This window comes from Nanorana parkeri, unplaced genomic scaffold (genome assembly GCF_000935625.1).
Source record: "Nanorana parkeri isolate BGI_ZX_2015 unplaced genomic scaffold, ASM93562v1 scaffold418, whole genome shotgun sequence".
Taxonomy (NCBI): Eukaryota; Metazoa; Chordata; class Amphibia; order Anura; family Dicroglossidae; genus Nanorana; species Nanorana parkeri.
The window spans coordinates 558517-573563 of record NW_017306686.1 but is presented as its reverse complement, the minus strand read 5'-3'; the positions used below and the strand labels follow the sequence as shown (position 1 = coordinate 573563).

The 15047-nt window shown below is 40.3% G+C and overlaps 1 protein-coding gene across 3 annotated transcripts in view; it reads left to right on the top strand.

Annotated features, from left to right (window-relative positions):
- FUBP1 (far upstream element binding protein 1) overlaps positions 1 to 13307 on the top strand; it is a 14171-nt gene extending 864 nt beyond the window's left edge. Inside the window, exons 2-21 of one of the 3 annotated variants that reach the window (XM_018559870.1) lie at positions 2258 to 2348; positions 3352 to 3390; positions 3496 to 3532; positions 4243 to 4292; positions 4390 to 4461; positions 5354 to 5411; positions 5486 to 5645; positions 5725 to 5823; positions 5905 to 6006; positions 6683 to 6785; positions 6861 to 6961; positions 8280 to 8421; positions 8595 to 8755; positions 9006 to 9160; positions 9250 to 9329; positions 9983 to 10111; positions 10445 to 10519; positions 11504 to 11563; positions 12203 to 12351; positions 12618 to 13307. In XM_018559870.1, the coding sequence (XP_018415372.1) occupies positions 2258 to 2348; positions 3352 to 3390; positions 3496 to 3532; positions 4243 to 4292; positions 4390 to 4461; positions 5354 to 5411; positions 5486 to 5645; positions 5725 to 5823; positions 5905 to 6006; positions 6683 to 6785; positions 6861 to 6961; positions 8280 to 8421; positions 8595 to 8755; positions 9006 to 9160; positions 9250 to 9329; positions 9983 to 10111; positions 10445 to 10519; positions 11504 to 11563; positions 12203 to 12351; positions 12618 to 12626 (1872 nt within the window). In that variant the 3' untranslated portion in view covers positions 12627 to 13307. The remainder of the gene's footprint in view (positions 1 to 2257; positions 2349 to 3351; positions 3391 to 3495; positions 3533 to 4242; positions 4293 to 4389; positions 4462 to 5353; positions 5412 to 5485; positions 5646 to 5724; positions 5824 to 5904; positions 6007 to 6682; positions 6786 to 6860; positions 6962 to 8279; positions 8422 to 8594; positions 8756 to 9005; positions 9161 to 9249; positions 9330 to 9982; positions 10112 to 10444; positions 10520 to 11503; positions 11564 to 12202; positions 12352 to 12617) is intronic. The other 2 variants (XM_018559871.1, XM_018559872.1) reach the window with 2 other exon arrangements.
- The last annotated feature ends 1740 nt before the right edge of the window (positions 13308 to 15047 follow it).

Here is a 15047-nt window from a genome sequence, read left to right as displayed (position 1 = left end):
TGCAGGTTTAGGTGATTTAGAACTGTTTTGTTTTTTCGTGGCATTGGATTAGTTTTAGCCAATGGAAAGATATTTGCTGGGAGGAGTAGATTGTGTATTTTTTGGGGCCAAAATGATTGTGCCCTCCCCCTTTAAATGATGCAGTGCACTGTTAAAATAATGGGTTTGTTCTTATTGAGCAGACAGGAAACATGTTGTGAAGTAGGGGATGCTCACTGGGATTTGTATAATGAAGACTACAAGTCCCAACTGCCTCTAGCAGATGGGATTCGCAATGGAATACGTGTGGGCGAAGACGTCGCCACACTTGCAGTCCATCTATTAGTCCGCTGACCTGGGGCTTTGGAGGAATAGTCTGCTCACGCCTAAGGCCCCATTCACATTGAGTGATTTATCGAGCAATTTTTGCAGCGATATCGCTCATATTTCCAGGCGATATCGCTCTATGTAGCTTCTCCAATCCATTTCAATCGAGCTGTTCACATCTTGTCGCTCAATATCGCTTGTAGCTCGTCGCTGGTTGCTTGTCGCTCCTACATGACCCTTTTTCTGAGCGATATTGCTCTTGATTGCTTACAGCCAAATAGGAAAAGTCGCGTGGCACGTCCCACGATATCGCGGCAAATTACCGCGCGATATCGCGCTCCAATGCAATCCAATGGGGTAAAGGGTCGTGTCGCTACAGCAGGACCCTTTTTGGAGCGGATTTAGCCACGATTCAAGCTTGCTCAATGCAAGCTTGAACGCGACATCGCGCAATATGCAAATCGCGTGACAAACGTGCGATTTGCATATCGCGCAGTGAGAACGGGGCCTTGGGGTCAAATCACGCGTTGCAATCAACTGTAGATCTACCAAATCGATGTAATGTGAGGACCTACTCCATCTTTCCAATCGCACTATACAATCAGGCATATCATTGTACCACACACTTGTTGGCAGATCTAAGGGCTTGTTCACACCAAATGCGGACCAGATCTGCATGAGTTTCTGCACGTGCAGTGTGTTTTGACTTGTTCCACATTTTTTTTTCAGTGCGTTTGCATGCGTTTTGGTTCGTTCTAGAGCAGAACGAATAGGGCATGCTGCAGTTGTTCCACATGCTCTGGAACTGAACACTGGTGTTAACTAGAGCCCAAAATACCATTGTAATACATTGGATGCAGTTTCATGCGTTCTGTAACTGCTCTGCACTTGGTGTGAGCAAGCCTTAAAGAAGACTGTTACAGGTGTGCGTGTGGTAAGCTTAAGGCACCGTTTGCACTAGGGTACGATTTGGTGCTGTTATGTGTTTAACCTGGTTTTTTACGTGTGTGTGTATATATTCACGCCTTGCATTTAGATGCAGATCAGTTTGGCTGCGCTTAGAAAAAATAGAAGTTGTGTCCAGGAAACAATTTTAGCTTCTAAACGTGTGTAAACGCAAGGCGCGTTTATTTGCTGGCTACTTCAATAGGCAAAGGACCAAAGCATCTAAATGCATATGCGTCCATGTTAAGCATCTACAGGCATTAACAATACATCTAGCCTGACAGATCTCAGGATAACACAAGTGGTCAGTGTCAATGAGGCCTAAGAATTGCACTCGCAGACCACTGATCGCAGTTGCAATGTTTTGCAGGCTCAACTATAATACACATTTTATGTCATCAGAGTGCTAAAGGGGGGCCTGTGCACAGCGCATGTAGTCAGCCATTGCTTATTAATTTAATTACATTTATTAAATGGAGTATGCCAGTTGTAATCCAGTTTAATAATTATGTTGAAGGATGCCGCGTCCCGCTATGAGGCGCGAGAAGTAAAACGTAACTGAATTTTATAACTGCCGGCTGTGATTAAGATCAGTTTATATACAGTTCAAATCTCCCCCACCCGACCAAATCAGATTTATTTTGCCATTGAAGATCCTTGTTTTCCTGTCCTGTAAACATGTCAGGAAGTGAGAGGAAATGCAGAGTTGAGGGCAATAAAATTTGCTCACACAGCTGTCGGTGTGCGTGTGCCAGGACAATGCTTGTGAGCCACAGTGCACTTTTCTTCTCTTTTTTTTTTTTAGAACTTCATTGAAATGTCACAAGTGACCTTTCATTTGGTTCTGAGGGATCACCGCAGTGCAATGAGTTTCCTTTATGTTCAAAAAAATGCTTTTTACCACATAGTATGCACGTAGCCTTATAGTTTAATGATGTGGCGTTGTATTATCTACTGTGATTGTTTCTAAACAAATTTTTTTTTTTTAATTTCCTTTTTTTTTCAGATTGCTGCTAAAATAGGAGGAGATACAGCACCACCTATGAATTCGAATGACTATAACTTTTCAGGACAGAAGAGACCACTGGATGATGGAGGTTTGTTTTTTTGCCCACTCAGACAGATAGAGATATAGATCATTTATTATATATAATATATATTTTTTTCATGCAGTTTAAAATAATTAATATATTATATGGTAGCTAGAAAAGGAAGTTCCTTGTTTTATGTTCCCCTTTTTTAGCCTATAAATATTCTAAACAAGTTTGAGCAGGCTAGAGATAAACGGTGCAATGTTCACTTTAGTTTTGAACCTGTAAAGTTTTATTTGAGCTTTGTGCCTCATTCACACTAGCTGAGCGTAGTTTTGATATTGTATGCTTTAATTTAAATCAGTGTAATGTTATTATGCCGGTAACTATGTGCACAGCACAATAACATTGACCACCTGAATGAGGAAGGAAAGGCAAACAAGCCTCAGTGAGATACTTTTTATTGGCTAACTTAACATTAAAGTGGACATAAGCCACCAGACCAAATACATTTTGGGAGCGCAGAGACTTGTGCCATGATGTTGCTATTCTGAACAGCGTATTGGCACCTTATGACACACTTACCTAGTAAAGTGATCCCCTGCCAACACAGATATGGTCAGTACTTTCATTGTCTTCCTTCTGATTAAAGACACACATCAATAGTTAAGAAATGTACTCCCTCAGAACCTTGAGCCCATAGTTCATAAAATAAGCCATTGCCATCACCAGTTCTATATACTGAATCTCTATTTGGGTGACACTGCAAATGTCAGTTTATGTACAGTTTTAGTGATTTATTTTCAGGACCAAGTTTTTATGTACTTGCATCAAAGTTATAGTAATGCAGGACTGATTGTGGTCTCCCACTTTACACAGCTTCTTTTAAACAGTGAAGCCTCTTTTGGTGTGGTGGAATTGATTCTAACTTGTGAAATAAATCATTCTTTAAAAACGAAATGAAAGGAGTGGTGTAGCTAGTAGCAGGTTTAGACATATGGAGGAGGCAGTGTCATAATGGTAATGGGGTTAGTTGCTGGTTGGTAATATTTTTTTTATTTTATTTTAGATCAGCCAGAGGCAAAGAAAGTAGCGCCAACAAATGACTGTAAGTGCTATATAATCCTGCTTGTATATTGTTCAAATCATTTAAGTACATACTGACAAGTATACATAATTACATCTTCATTGGTTTGTTTTTCCTTCCTTAAAGCGTTTCAACCTGCAATGCCTCCCATGCATCAACAGAGGTAAGTGTTGTGTGACCACTAGCTTTGTATATAGTTTACCACGTGTGTTTCTGTGAATTCTACCATGCTTTACCAAACCTTACCTTTTTTAGAGAAGTTTAGTTCACCGTGCAAGTTGGCAATTTAAACACAAACATGTCTTGTAAAGGCTATTGATTGCTTTTAACTGCATCGTAATTTCTTTACGATTTACTGATAATTGCATATAAAGTATTTGAGCATTGTTAGCGCTTGCATTAAGCGCGCTTTACTGGCCCCTAAACGTTTGTAGCGTCTCCTGAACATTTATTACAATGAGTGTGTTCTGGTAGGACAAATTATACACCCTGGAAACTATTTCTTCTGCTCAGTAAATAGCTGTACTACAGAGAAGAATGGTCATAACTTATCTGGGGCATACATGTTTGTATCTGAAAAGCATTGATTCTGTAGTGCAGACTTCTAATTTCATAGCCGGGAACGGTAAATTAGCATCATATTTGTTTCTTGAATCGGTGCAGTTCACCTCACCGTTCCTTATTTTTGGGATACATTAGATCTTGGGTTAAAAAAAGAGGCAAAATTGGGTGGAGAGGATGGAGACTCATGGGAAAGTGCTTGAGATGGAGGAGAGGAGCAAATCGGGGGGGCTGCTTAAGGGAAAAGGGATCTGATGAAGGGGGTAAAAAAAAACTTGTGCATTTCAAATGTAAAATATTCTCTTTATACAGGTCTGTTCTTACTGAAGAGTACAAAGTTCCAGATGGGATGGTTGGATTCAGTATGTATTGCCTAATGTTAATTCTGAGATTCGCAGCTTTTCCCTTGTTTTGCCTGCTTTTAAGAAAAAAAAAATATATTTTTTTTTTTCTTTCTAGTCATTGGTAGAGGTGGTGAACAGATATCACGCATTCAACAGGAATCTGGCTGCAAGATTCAGATTGCTCCAGGTAAGTCCTGGATGGTTGATATGTAATTTTAAACGTAACACATTTAGTTTCCTAAAACAGCACTTTTGTTAAGATCAGTGCCTTCCAAACCTGGACCATTACCTCTGTGTTTATATAGCCAAAGCTTTTTAATCTAATTTTGGATGAAGTAGGGAATGTTCACAAATTTTAAAGTTACATTTGAGAGATTTCATTTCCTGTCTTGTTGATGCAACAGACAGGAAAGCTCTCCAAGGTAGGATAAATCCACTCTTAGAAAGTTGTCACCACCTCTTCTAATGAAACCATCAAATTCTGGCTTTTCTCTCCGTTTCAGTCCTGGTGGCACTATCATAGAGGGGTATGGTGGCAGTACAGACAGTAAGATAACAGATCTTCTGGGAAAAAGGGGCATGTTCTGTCAGGATTAGTGTTTACTGCTTTCATCACTGAAATTATTGTTGGGCTTGGCTGTGGCTTAAATTAAAAAGTTACTTTAATCAGTAAGATTATTGAAAGTGTCCTGGCATTTTACCAATGAGAGCTACTGTAACACGCAGTTTTATTGATGCTTTAAAATACTGAGGATCATGGACTCTGGAGCTCCATTCTGGATGCAGAATTTGAAAAGGCAATTTGTAGCATTTAAAAATTTACGTGGATGGTTATGAAACTTTGTACCTGTGTGCCAATAACAGCTACCCAGGCTTTTTTGCTGTGAAACTGAATTGGTTCAGCTTCTCACTGCACCATCCTTCGTGGGTAGTCTTAAGAGAATAAGAATCTGCCTGAGCTTGCTTGGTTGTGTTCATTTGCGATCTATGCTCTTTCAGTGATACCATATTGTACTTTTTTGAAAACTTTTCTTTTATGACTTGCATTTAACATTTAAATTCTAATTTTGCTATTTCAGATAGTGGTGGACTACCTGACCGTTCCTGCATGTTAACTGGAACCCCTGATTCTGTCCAGTAAGTAAAGCACTACTTCACTTGCTGTAAATTTGTGTTTTTTAAACCTTTACTAACGCAACATATTTTTGCAGGGGTGCAAAGAGGTTGCTTGATCAAATTGTTGAAAAGGGAAGGCCAACTCCTGGATACCATGGAGATGGCCCTGGAAACTCTGTTCAGGAAATCATGATTCCGGCTGGTAAAGCTGGATTGGTCATTGGAAAAGGAGGGGAAACCATTAAACAACTTCAGGTATGAGTGAATAACTTTTAGGTCTGCCTCTGAACAAAGTACGCTTATGCAGGGACTCATCTTCGCTATTTTCTCTCAGGAACGTACAGGTGTCAAGATGGTCATGATTCAAGATGGACCCCAAAACACAGGAGCAGACAAGCCGTTAAGAATTACGGGCGATCCATACAAAGTGCAGGTATGGTACTAAGCTACTAGGCGTGTAACTAGCAACCTCTAAGGTGAGCTTATTAACCATGCTACTTTATTTTTTTTACAGCAAGCTAAGGATATGGTATTAGAATTAATACGTGATCAAGGAGGTTTCAGAGAGTCAAGGAATGATTATGGATCAAGAATAGGCGGGAATGAAGGGATTGATGTAAGTATAGATGTGGCATTCTGTTTTAATATAAGGCTTGTTTGGATACCTGTAATCGAGTGAATTTTACAGTAGCTTCTGGTTTTGTGCATCTACTTGGAAAGGAGGTCAAAAATACTAGTTTATGCAAAAATGTTTAGCTTCACACTAACCAACCAACAAAAAACTGATTCATACCTTCTGCTTTAAAAAAAGAAAATCAAGGAAAATGTATTATGCAGATCACGTCTGTTTTCTAACTTTGAGCTTCATCACTGGCTGATCTTGCACTGCAGTGTTCTGAGGAAAGGGACGATCAGCATTTTGTGTGTGGCCCTGGGGTCGGGCTCGGTGAGCAAAATTTTGTCAATCTGATGGTAACTCCCGGCTGTCACCTTGTTATAGTAGTCGCGAACCTTGGCACTCCAGCTGTGCCAAAACTACAAATCCCAACATGCATCTGCCTCTGGGAGTTATGTCTGTGGGCTGTCAGAGCCTTGCAATGCCTCATGGGACTTGTAGTTCCAAAACAGCTGGAGTGCCAAGGTTTGCCACCATTGTACTAGTCTATACAGGGCTTTCTACTGGCAGGCTTGTGATTTACTTAATTTGTGAAACCTTTTCAGTATGTCCACAAAATATGGTGCCTGGGAAGCCTTTGGTGGTGGCATAATTGGTCCCTTTTTTCCCTCCTAAGGTACCCATACCACGGTTCGCTGTTGGAATTGTAATTGGAAGGAATGGTGAAATGATCAAGAAAATCCAAAGTGACGCAGGCGTTAGGATTCAGTTTAAACCCGGTTAGTATTTTCCTTTTCATAGCTGCTTGCTTTAGAGAATATTATGGGTTTCCTGACCAAATCTTTCTCTGGCAGATGATGGCTCAACTCCAGAAAGAATAGCACAGATCACAGGTCCTCCAGACAGATGTCAACATGCTGCAGAGATTGTAACAGACTTGCTGCGCAGTGTCCAGGTTTGTGTTTGTAGTTTTTTTTTTTTCCAGAAAAGCAAGTGTGCATGTTATAGGATGGGGATATCAAAGTCCCGGTACAAAGAACTTTCGTCAATGACACTGCTGTTATAGTTAGTGGTATGGGGTATAATATATAAAGCACAGTGTTCAGAGTGGAGTGTGTAATCTAGAGCGAGCCCTATAATTCACCTCTATACACCCAGCACATATACCTACCTCCTATGTGGATGGGCAGGCCGACACTTGTCTGGCTGATGGCTTTGATTTTCTTTACACTTTATTCAAACTCTACCTACTTCAGGATCCCTGCCTCCTAATGCTGATCCTGTACTTTTTCTACTCTCCATCATATGTGTGGTCTACCTCTTCTTCTTTTTTTTTTTTTTGTCTTTTTAGTACAGCTATTTGATAAGCAGTATTCTGCATAATATGGGTGTAATTTCTAAACAAGTGGCCTTTTACCAGACTTGATCTATAAATTCTCAAATGCGATACCGGGAACTATAGTGTGCCCATTCTTAAACCTTTTAGTATGTAAGAAGCAGTTTATGTGAATGCACTTTTTCCCTTTAAGCCTTTCGTTTTTTGTACACTAAGCAACATTCAGGAAACTTGCTTTATGCAGTATGTTCGCACATTTTGTATTATGGCAAGATTTTAAAATTACACTAAACTCAAGTGATTTTATAAATGCATTCAAGTCCCATAACCATGAAAAAACGATGTATCTTATTTGTCTCGGCTGTAGATCTTCAAATCATCTCTAAATTGGTGCTGACACTGTCCTTTCTGGAGGGTGGCTACTTTTATTCCCCATGGTCCCTGTGTGTTGTAAAGTAGTCACCGCTCCAAGCTTGTTCCCGTGGTACACTAAAGTCTTGTCTTTAGTTTACCAGTTTGTATTGAGATTGTAGGGACCATGTGTAACAAAAGTAGCCACCCTCAGAAGGAAGGACAGTGTCTGCACCAATTCAGAGATGGTTTAAAGATCTGCAGCCGAGTGACACACAAGATACATTTTTGTTAATGGTGAGGGTACTTTCATTTTTAAGGTTTAACTTCTAAATTTAGTGTCGCGTTTAAGTAGAGATTTCAATAGTTTCTTTTTTTTTTTTTCCTGTGGTACAAATGGACAACGTTTTCATGGAACACCAGCTGTCTTTTTATACTTGAAATGGAAGAAAGTTCATGAAAGTTTAATTGAAATATGCTTTGACATGTATCTTATAAAAGTGCTAGCTTGGACAAATGTAAACTTTTTTTTTTTTTTTTTTCTAGAATAACGTATTCTATCTAATTTTTATTTTTTCACATGTAGGCTGGGAATGCTGGTGGTCCTGGCCCAGGTGGCAGAGGAAGGGGCAGAGGACAAGGAAATTGGAATATGGGCCCACCAGGTGGTCTACAGGAGTTTAACTTTGCTGTTCCCACAGTAAAAACTGGGCTCATCATTGGAAAAGGTATTGCCTTATTCTGACTACTAAAGTGCATGATTTCGGGTTTAGAATGCTAAGGTATTGTCTTGTCATCTCAGAAGTTCTTGTAATAAGTTTGACAAGCAAAGCCTTTTTGTGACAGTCTGTGTAGATGTAATTTTAGTGGCTCTCTGAAATTTTAATCTGCATTCTTTCAGGTGGGGAAACTATTAAGAACATAAGCCAACAATCCGGAGCCAGAATAGAGCTTCAGAGGAATCCTCCACCAAACTCTGATCCAAACATGAAGCTGTTTACTGTGCGTGGCTCTCCACAACAGATAGACTATGCAAGGCAACTTATTGAAGAAAAAATAGGGGTATGTACAATGTTGACAATTGTGTAATTACCTAATTTGCTGCTGAGATCTGCTCATGTTTTTAGATTGTTGTCCTGCCAACTTGAATAACGACTTATTCTATTTGTTTTATTAGTAATGTTTTTGCTGTTTTTTTAAAAACTAGTTGAAAGTAAAAATGTTGCATTGTACTAAAATTGGTATGTATAGGATAGCTAATATGAGGGTTCTTCAGACCAGTCAATGTTTTAATTGCATTTCTTCTCTACAGGGCCCAGTTAATCCGTTAGGCCCTCCAGTTCCTCATGGACCCCCCGGAGGAGTTCCCGGCCCCCACGGACCTCCTGGACCCCCAGGCCCCGGTGCTCCTATGGGACCATACAACCCTCCACCATATAACCCAGGTCCTCCAGGCCCAGCACCACAGTAAGTGAAAATACCTTTTTGTATGAACTGCTTAGTTGTCTGTAGTTGTGATCAGGTGTATTTACCTAGGCTTATCATTGTCTTTCAAGTGGTCCTCCTGCGCAATACGCCCCTCAGGGCTGGGGCAACACCTATCCACATTGGCAGCAGCCAGCTCAGCCAGACCCAAGTAAGTTGTCCTGTTGGCGTTTTGCATTTTTACCTTGATTCTGTAATGTGTGCCTTTTTTAATAAGGGTAGCATCCTTTTTACACAGAATTTGGGTGTATGGTTTACATTTAAATCTTAAGGAGTTCTACATTCACATTTTGTCTAGTTTACGAGGCTAAGAAAAAATTGCATGTGCTTCATTGAGTAGCGGAATGCTCATGACGATTTTGGTTGATCGCAGCAGTGATCATAATGCTTCATTTGAATTTTCACTGCACAGTCATTGAACATGCTTCTCTGTGCTGTACATTAATAGGCATGACCTATTTCAGCCTAACAGATCCTTATTTCAGTGCAAGCTAGGGAAGAATAATTTACACAAAGGCCCCTGGAAACAATTAAAAAGGTGGTAATTGGGCACGCAAATAAAATTTCCATGGCATTTTCTAAACACTAGCTTCCTGCAATATGCGGGAAACCAAAGCCACAAAGGTTAGATTTAGTTTAATTTTGGGTTGGTTAGTAAATTCTAACCTTTTTTGGTGCCCCCCTATGTTAGTAAGTGTTAAAAGTTTTTTTGTGGTGGGGTGGAAGGGTGGGATAGTGGTGGTAATTATATGTAGGTTTGTTTCCATACAATACTCTATAAGAGTTTGATGTTTAATTTCTTAGGTAAAGCAGGAACAGACCCCAATTCTGCAGCATGGGCAGCTTATTATGCTCACTATTATCAGCAACAAGCACCCCAGCCACCTGCAGCTCCATCTGCTGGACCAGCTCCAACCCAAACTAATGGACAAGGTAGCATCTCAGTTATAATACTTAAAGGAAATCCATTCTGTGGTGGAGATCAATGGGACACGATGTGGGCAACAGTGCTGGAATTCTACATCCACCCAACTTTTTTGTGTGGTGTGGATGTAGCAGCTGTGAAAATTGTTACTATTAGGCATTTTGAGGATTGCCTTTCTTTTAGGTGGCATGTTGATTTTTGTTTTGCGCACCTTACATGCTTTGCATGCACATGTGTGTCAGTCCTTCAGCAGATGTCTTGTTACGTAACTTTTTCTTTTTTGCAAGTTTGTTTTGTAGTATTAAAGTATTCACTTATTTTGTTTTTTCTCTCCTTTTAAGTTGATGCCCCAGCTGCCCCTCAAGCTGGGCAAGTGGATTACACGAAAGCCTGGGAAGAGTATTACAAAAAAATGGGTATGTAACATGCATACTTCGCTTTTTTTGTTTTGTGCCGGTAATTAACGTAGTTGGCTACGTTCATGCTTTAAGAATGTTTGGGGCGGTGTTTTATGGCAGCTGCTTGGAAAATGGCCACATGTACTGTTGAGTTGAGAGGGCGAACACATCTTGGCAATGTATTTGGGGGTTTTTAATAGCGAGCAGGGCTAAATGCAGAGGGGAGGCCCGTGCTAGTTTAGTACAAGTACTCCCGGCGATGCCGACGAGATCAATTGAAATATGCCTCCTTCCCCGCCATGGTTTTCAGGGGGACCCAGGACCACATCAAGGTAGTTCAGGAAGCAGAGTGGTTAACGTCCTTTTTCCACTCTGCTCCGTGTAAACATTGAGTCAGAGCTACGCTCGCAGCCTTCCCCTCTCGGCTGTCATAGTAGAGCCAGCACAGTGCTGTGCTCCAACTCCTGTATTGGAGGTGACGGGTTCAATAAAGAGAACCGGTCACCTCCAAATGCTATCGCACAGGGGCGTATTAAAAAAAGGGGGAGTGTTGGCCGGTAGGGGTGCACATTGGGGAACCTGGCCTTGGGGCAGCAGAGTAAATCCGGCCCTGTCTACATATCCTGGGAAGAGTATTTTTCCCAATGTTTCCACTGTTTTGGGGCATGTTGGATACTAAATTCAGAGGCCTCTACCAGTGCACTTCTGCCATAAACTAGAGCTTTGTCATAGACACTGCATGTCTTTGTCCCTGTGTGCATTACTGGCTGCTTCCCTATACCTAAAACGGAACATGGGGGAATTGCACCCATAACTTTTCTGGCGTCGACCCCAGACACATAGATTTACATTGGGTATTTTATGCTACCTGACCATGCTGCTGGACTCTGCATTAGTTGGGCAAAGAGCTAACATCACTTTAATGCCTTTTGTGTTTTGTGCAGTAGAAAGCTTTTGAGAGTTGTATTTGAAATGTTTTTTTTTTTCTCTCTGCTTTCTTAGGTCAGCAAGCCCCACCTCAAGACTATTCAAAAGCATGGGAAGAATATTACAAAAAGCAAGGCAAGTTTATTTAGGCCTTTCAGCTAAACTTTTGTACATAGTACTACTTTTTTGAAGTTTAAAACTATTTTTCAGCAATGCAAAGTCACCTGTGATTGGACGGAGATCCTGTCATTCATCCGCCTCAATTACTGTTTACTTTGCATTGTGGGAAATAATATAACTTCCATAAATGAAGGGTAGAGGTGGAGTGGGTGAGGAGCTCAATTAAACCTCAGTCTGTAGAAAAGAAATGTTTGCCCTTGCAGTGGGGCTTCTGCACTGTAAGGGCCAGCTGCTTGTTTTGTCCAGGGGGCTCAAAGCTGATCTAATCACCTGATCTTCAGTGTTGTAGCAGTCAGCACTCACCTCTGGCTGTGGAATTTCTCTTTCATCTAATGTGGGTCAATGGCCTGCAGAAGTGATGACGACATTTAGCAGTACATAGACTGTCAGAGCCCAAAGGCGAAGAGGCTGCATAGACTGGTCTAGCAGGCTGGAGGTACAGAGGATCAGTTGAGTAATACAGCTCTAGTTTACCTCCTTTTTTTGTAGCAGACTATCTTGCGTTACTAGGAAATATTTGATGGTGACTTGGTGAAATTTCATGCAGTTGGTTATGGTTTTTCTCAGTGTCGACAATTCATTTGTTCACTCTAGGCCAAACGGTTCCAGCTGCAGGCGCAGCACCACCTGCTGGCCAGCCTGATTACAGCGCTGCCTGGGCAGAGTACTACAGACAACAAGCTGCATATTACGCACAGACGACAAGTCCCCAAACAATGCCACAGCACCCTCCTGCGCCTCAGGTAAGTCATTGAAATCAGTCCGTGTGGCTGTGGAATGAAGTTTTATTTGCCCTTGATAATTAGTGAACACTTTAAAAAGAATTCCTGTGCAACATGTGGTTTCTGTGTGATCACAACATTTTCCCTTTTCAGGGCTAATGAAACCATACAGGAAGCAGCCAACATATGTTAACCAATCTTTCCTTAGGTTCTCTCCTGAGTTGGCTTCCTTTCAAAGGAATGTCTAGTTTAACACTTTGTATGTCTTATGTATTTCCTCTGCACAGGGCCAGTAATGCGAAGTGGACAGTACAGTATTTGCTTCATTGTGTTGGGGAAAACCTTTGTTAAATGTTTGGATGCAGACGCCTTGATGAAGATCTTAATTTCTTTTGTTTTTGGTTTAAACAATGTTTTTTTTGAAAAATGTACAGAAACTATCACTACTGACTGATAGGAGGCTATATTTCTGTGTAGAAATGACAAATTGGTTTGTTTTTAGTATATTAGTGTAGATGTACACATTCCAGCAAATGTATTTGCAACTATTATGTGGTCAAAGAATGCTTTGTGATACAAATGTACTTTTTCAATGTATACTTCATCACTTTTAAAAATGCCTGTTTTGTGCTTTACAATAAATAATATGAAACCTCCTGTGTCGGTAAGTTGGATATGTGAGTATTTAAAAGGAAAATTCTTCTTTTTTTTTTTTTTTTTTTAAATGAATGGTTTAACAAGGTAATGGAAGTATTTTATAACATGAATACATTTTCTTCTCAGTTTCTCGTTATGAGAATTGTATTTTATGCTCTTGTAGGTTTGGAATTACCATTGCTGTAGTAAGCATTACGCATTTTGTTTTTCATGCATGTATATAACCTTAAAGCAGGTGTGTTTAAAAGACCACTGTTATGACCTGTAAAGCACTCTTCATACCGTTCTGTTTTTGTTTTTCATAAATTTATATATTTCCAGACTGTTTGTGTGCCGTTTGATTTTATTTTTCCAACATGGTGTAGTTATAGGAAGGAGAATAAAGTAGCCGTTTTTTAGCTATCTTTTGATTTTAGAGACCCGAGAAAGCTAAACTGGTTTTGTAGTGGACACTGCACTGACTTTAAAAAAGAACAAATCGATATAGAACTGTGGGAGCTTCCTTTGCTGACTTTGTTAAAGTTCATGCTCCTTGGTTCACTGCCTGGTGCGTAAAGGACATGAAACAAGCATTTTCACGATGGGGGTGTGCCAGGTGAAGGATGTATCTGTGTGCCACCCTTAGAGATTGCATCCCTAAAAAAGTCGGCATTGGCAGTTGCCATTTCTGTTTTCATTTGTTCTGTTTATGGAGGTTCTCCAGGAAAAACCTTTTCGCAGTCATCTTCACTAAACTGCTTTTGGGGGATACGGATTTACCAGTCACGTAGGCACAGCGACCTGCAGAAAATGTTCACATGTAGACCGCTTTAACACCCTCAATCTTATGGGCTGATTCGTCTCTCGTGGTGGTCTGCAATCTGTGATACAAAATGATTATCAATAGATGACTATTGTGATATCACCTTCAGCTCCTATGGTCAGACAGCAAGTCCATTTTTTTAAGCCCATGTCATTAAATAGAGAGCAAGGGGGATATTGGCACCCTCGAGACCCAATATGGAAGCAGTTCCACTCGTGATGGAACGATACAGCTATTGATTTCTGCATATACGGTACTACTGGTCTGTCTCCACTTGGCTTTGCAAATTAATGAAGCAGGGTCTGTGAATTAAAATATATTTTTGTGAGTTGGTGACACAGAACTTTTTCCTAGAGAACCTAGTTAAGAGGTTTCCAGGAGAAAAAGGAAGTCCTCTGTTTGTGGACCTCCCTTTACTTAGCTTCTGGGATTTACTATGACCGTGAGCTGGACTTGGAGATTTTACTGGGTATATAATTGCATAGTCGTACAAATAGTGATTTTCTTTTTTTTTATATATAGTAGATACTTTTTTTACTGGTTAAGCTTTAGTTTTAAGTACTGTAATTGGACAGACAGGTGACCTGCCATTTTTAGGGAAGGCAGAGAGGTGAGACCTTTGCTGTAAGGAGGGTTCACAAGCAAATAGGGGGTTTCCACTTTTTCCTGGAAATTCCCTTTTTAAGGGTCCCTGTCCACTGGCACTTGCTTTTGCACAGACCTGGTTGACATGACTCTGCAACTGTAAGATTTTATTTTGGTTAGCTGATAAATTAGGTATTGCATATCCTATGCATATCCTATGACTTCCTAATTTGGATGTTTATTTCAATGCAGTTGTACACAGTCTTGTGTTTTCCCAGTCAGTAAACTTTGCAGAGAATGTTCGGTCAGTCATGAACAAAGATAAGTGCCAGCATGCAAGGGCTTGGATATTTCGGTTTGTGCTTACCAGCCAGTCAGCACCCTGTGTTCACTAATAATCCAGTTGAACTAGTATGGAAAGCAGAATGTAATGCATACCATGATCCATTTGTTTGAAAAAGCATTTAATAACTATACTTTATTTGAAATGTCCTTTGTGAGTAAATGAGTAATTCAATGCTTACCCTGCATTACTTGCCAGTTCACTATCACTATTGCTTCTGTTCTATTAGATCCCAATCAAATGCAGTATTTTTCCCATTCTGTGAAGTAAGACTATGATCCAGTTATAGGAGTAGCTCTATTATTACTGTGAGAACTGTGCATCACCCTA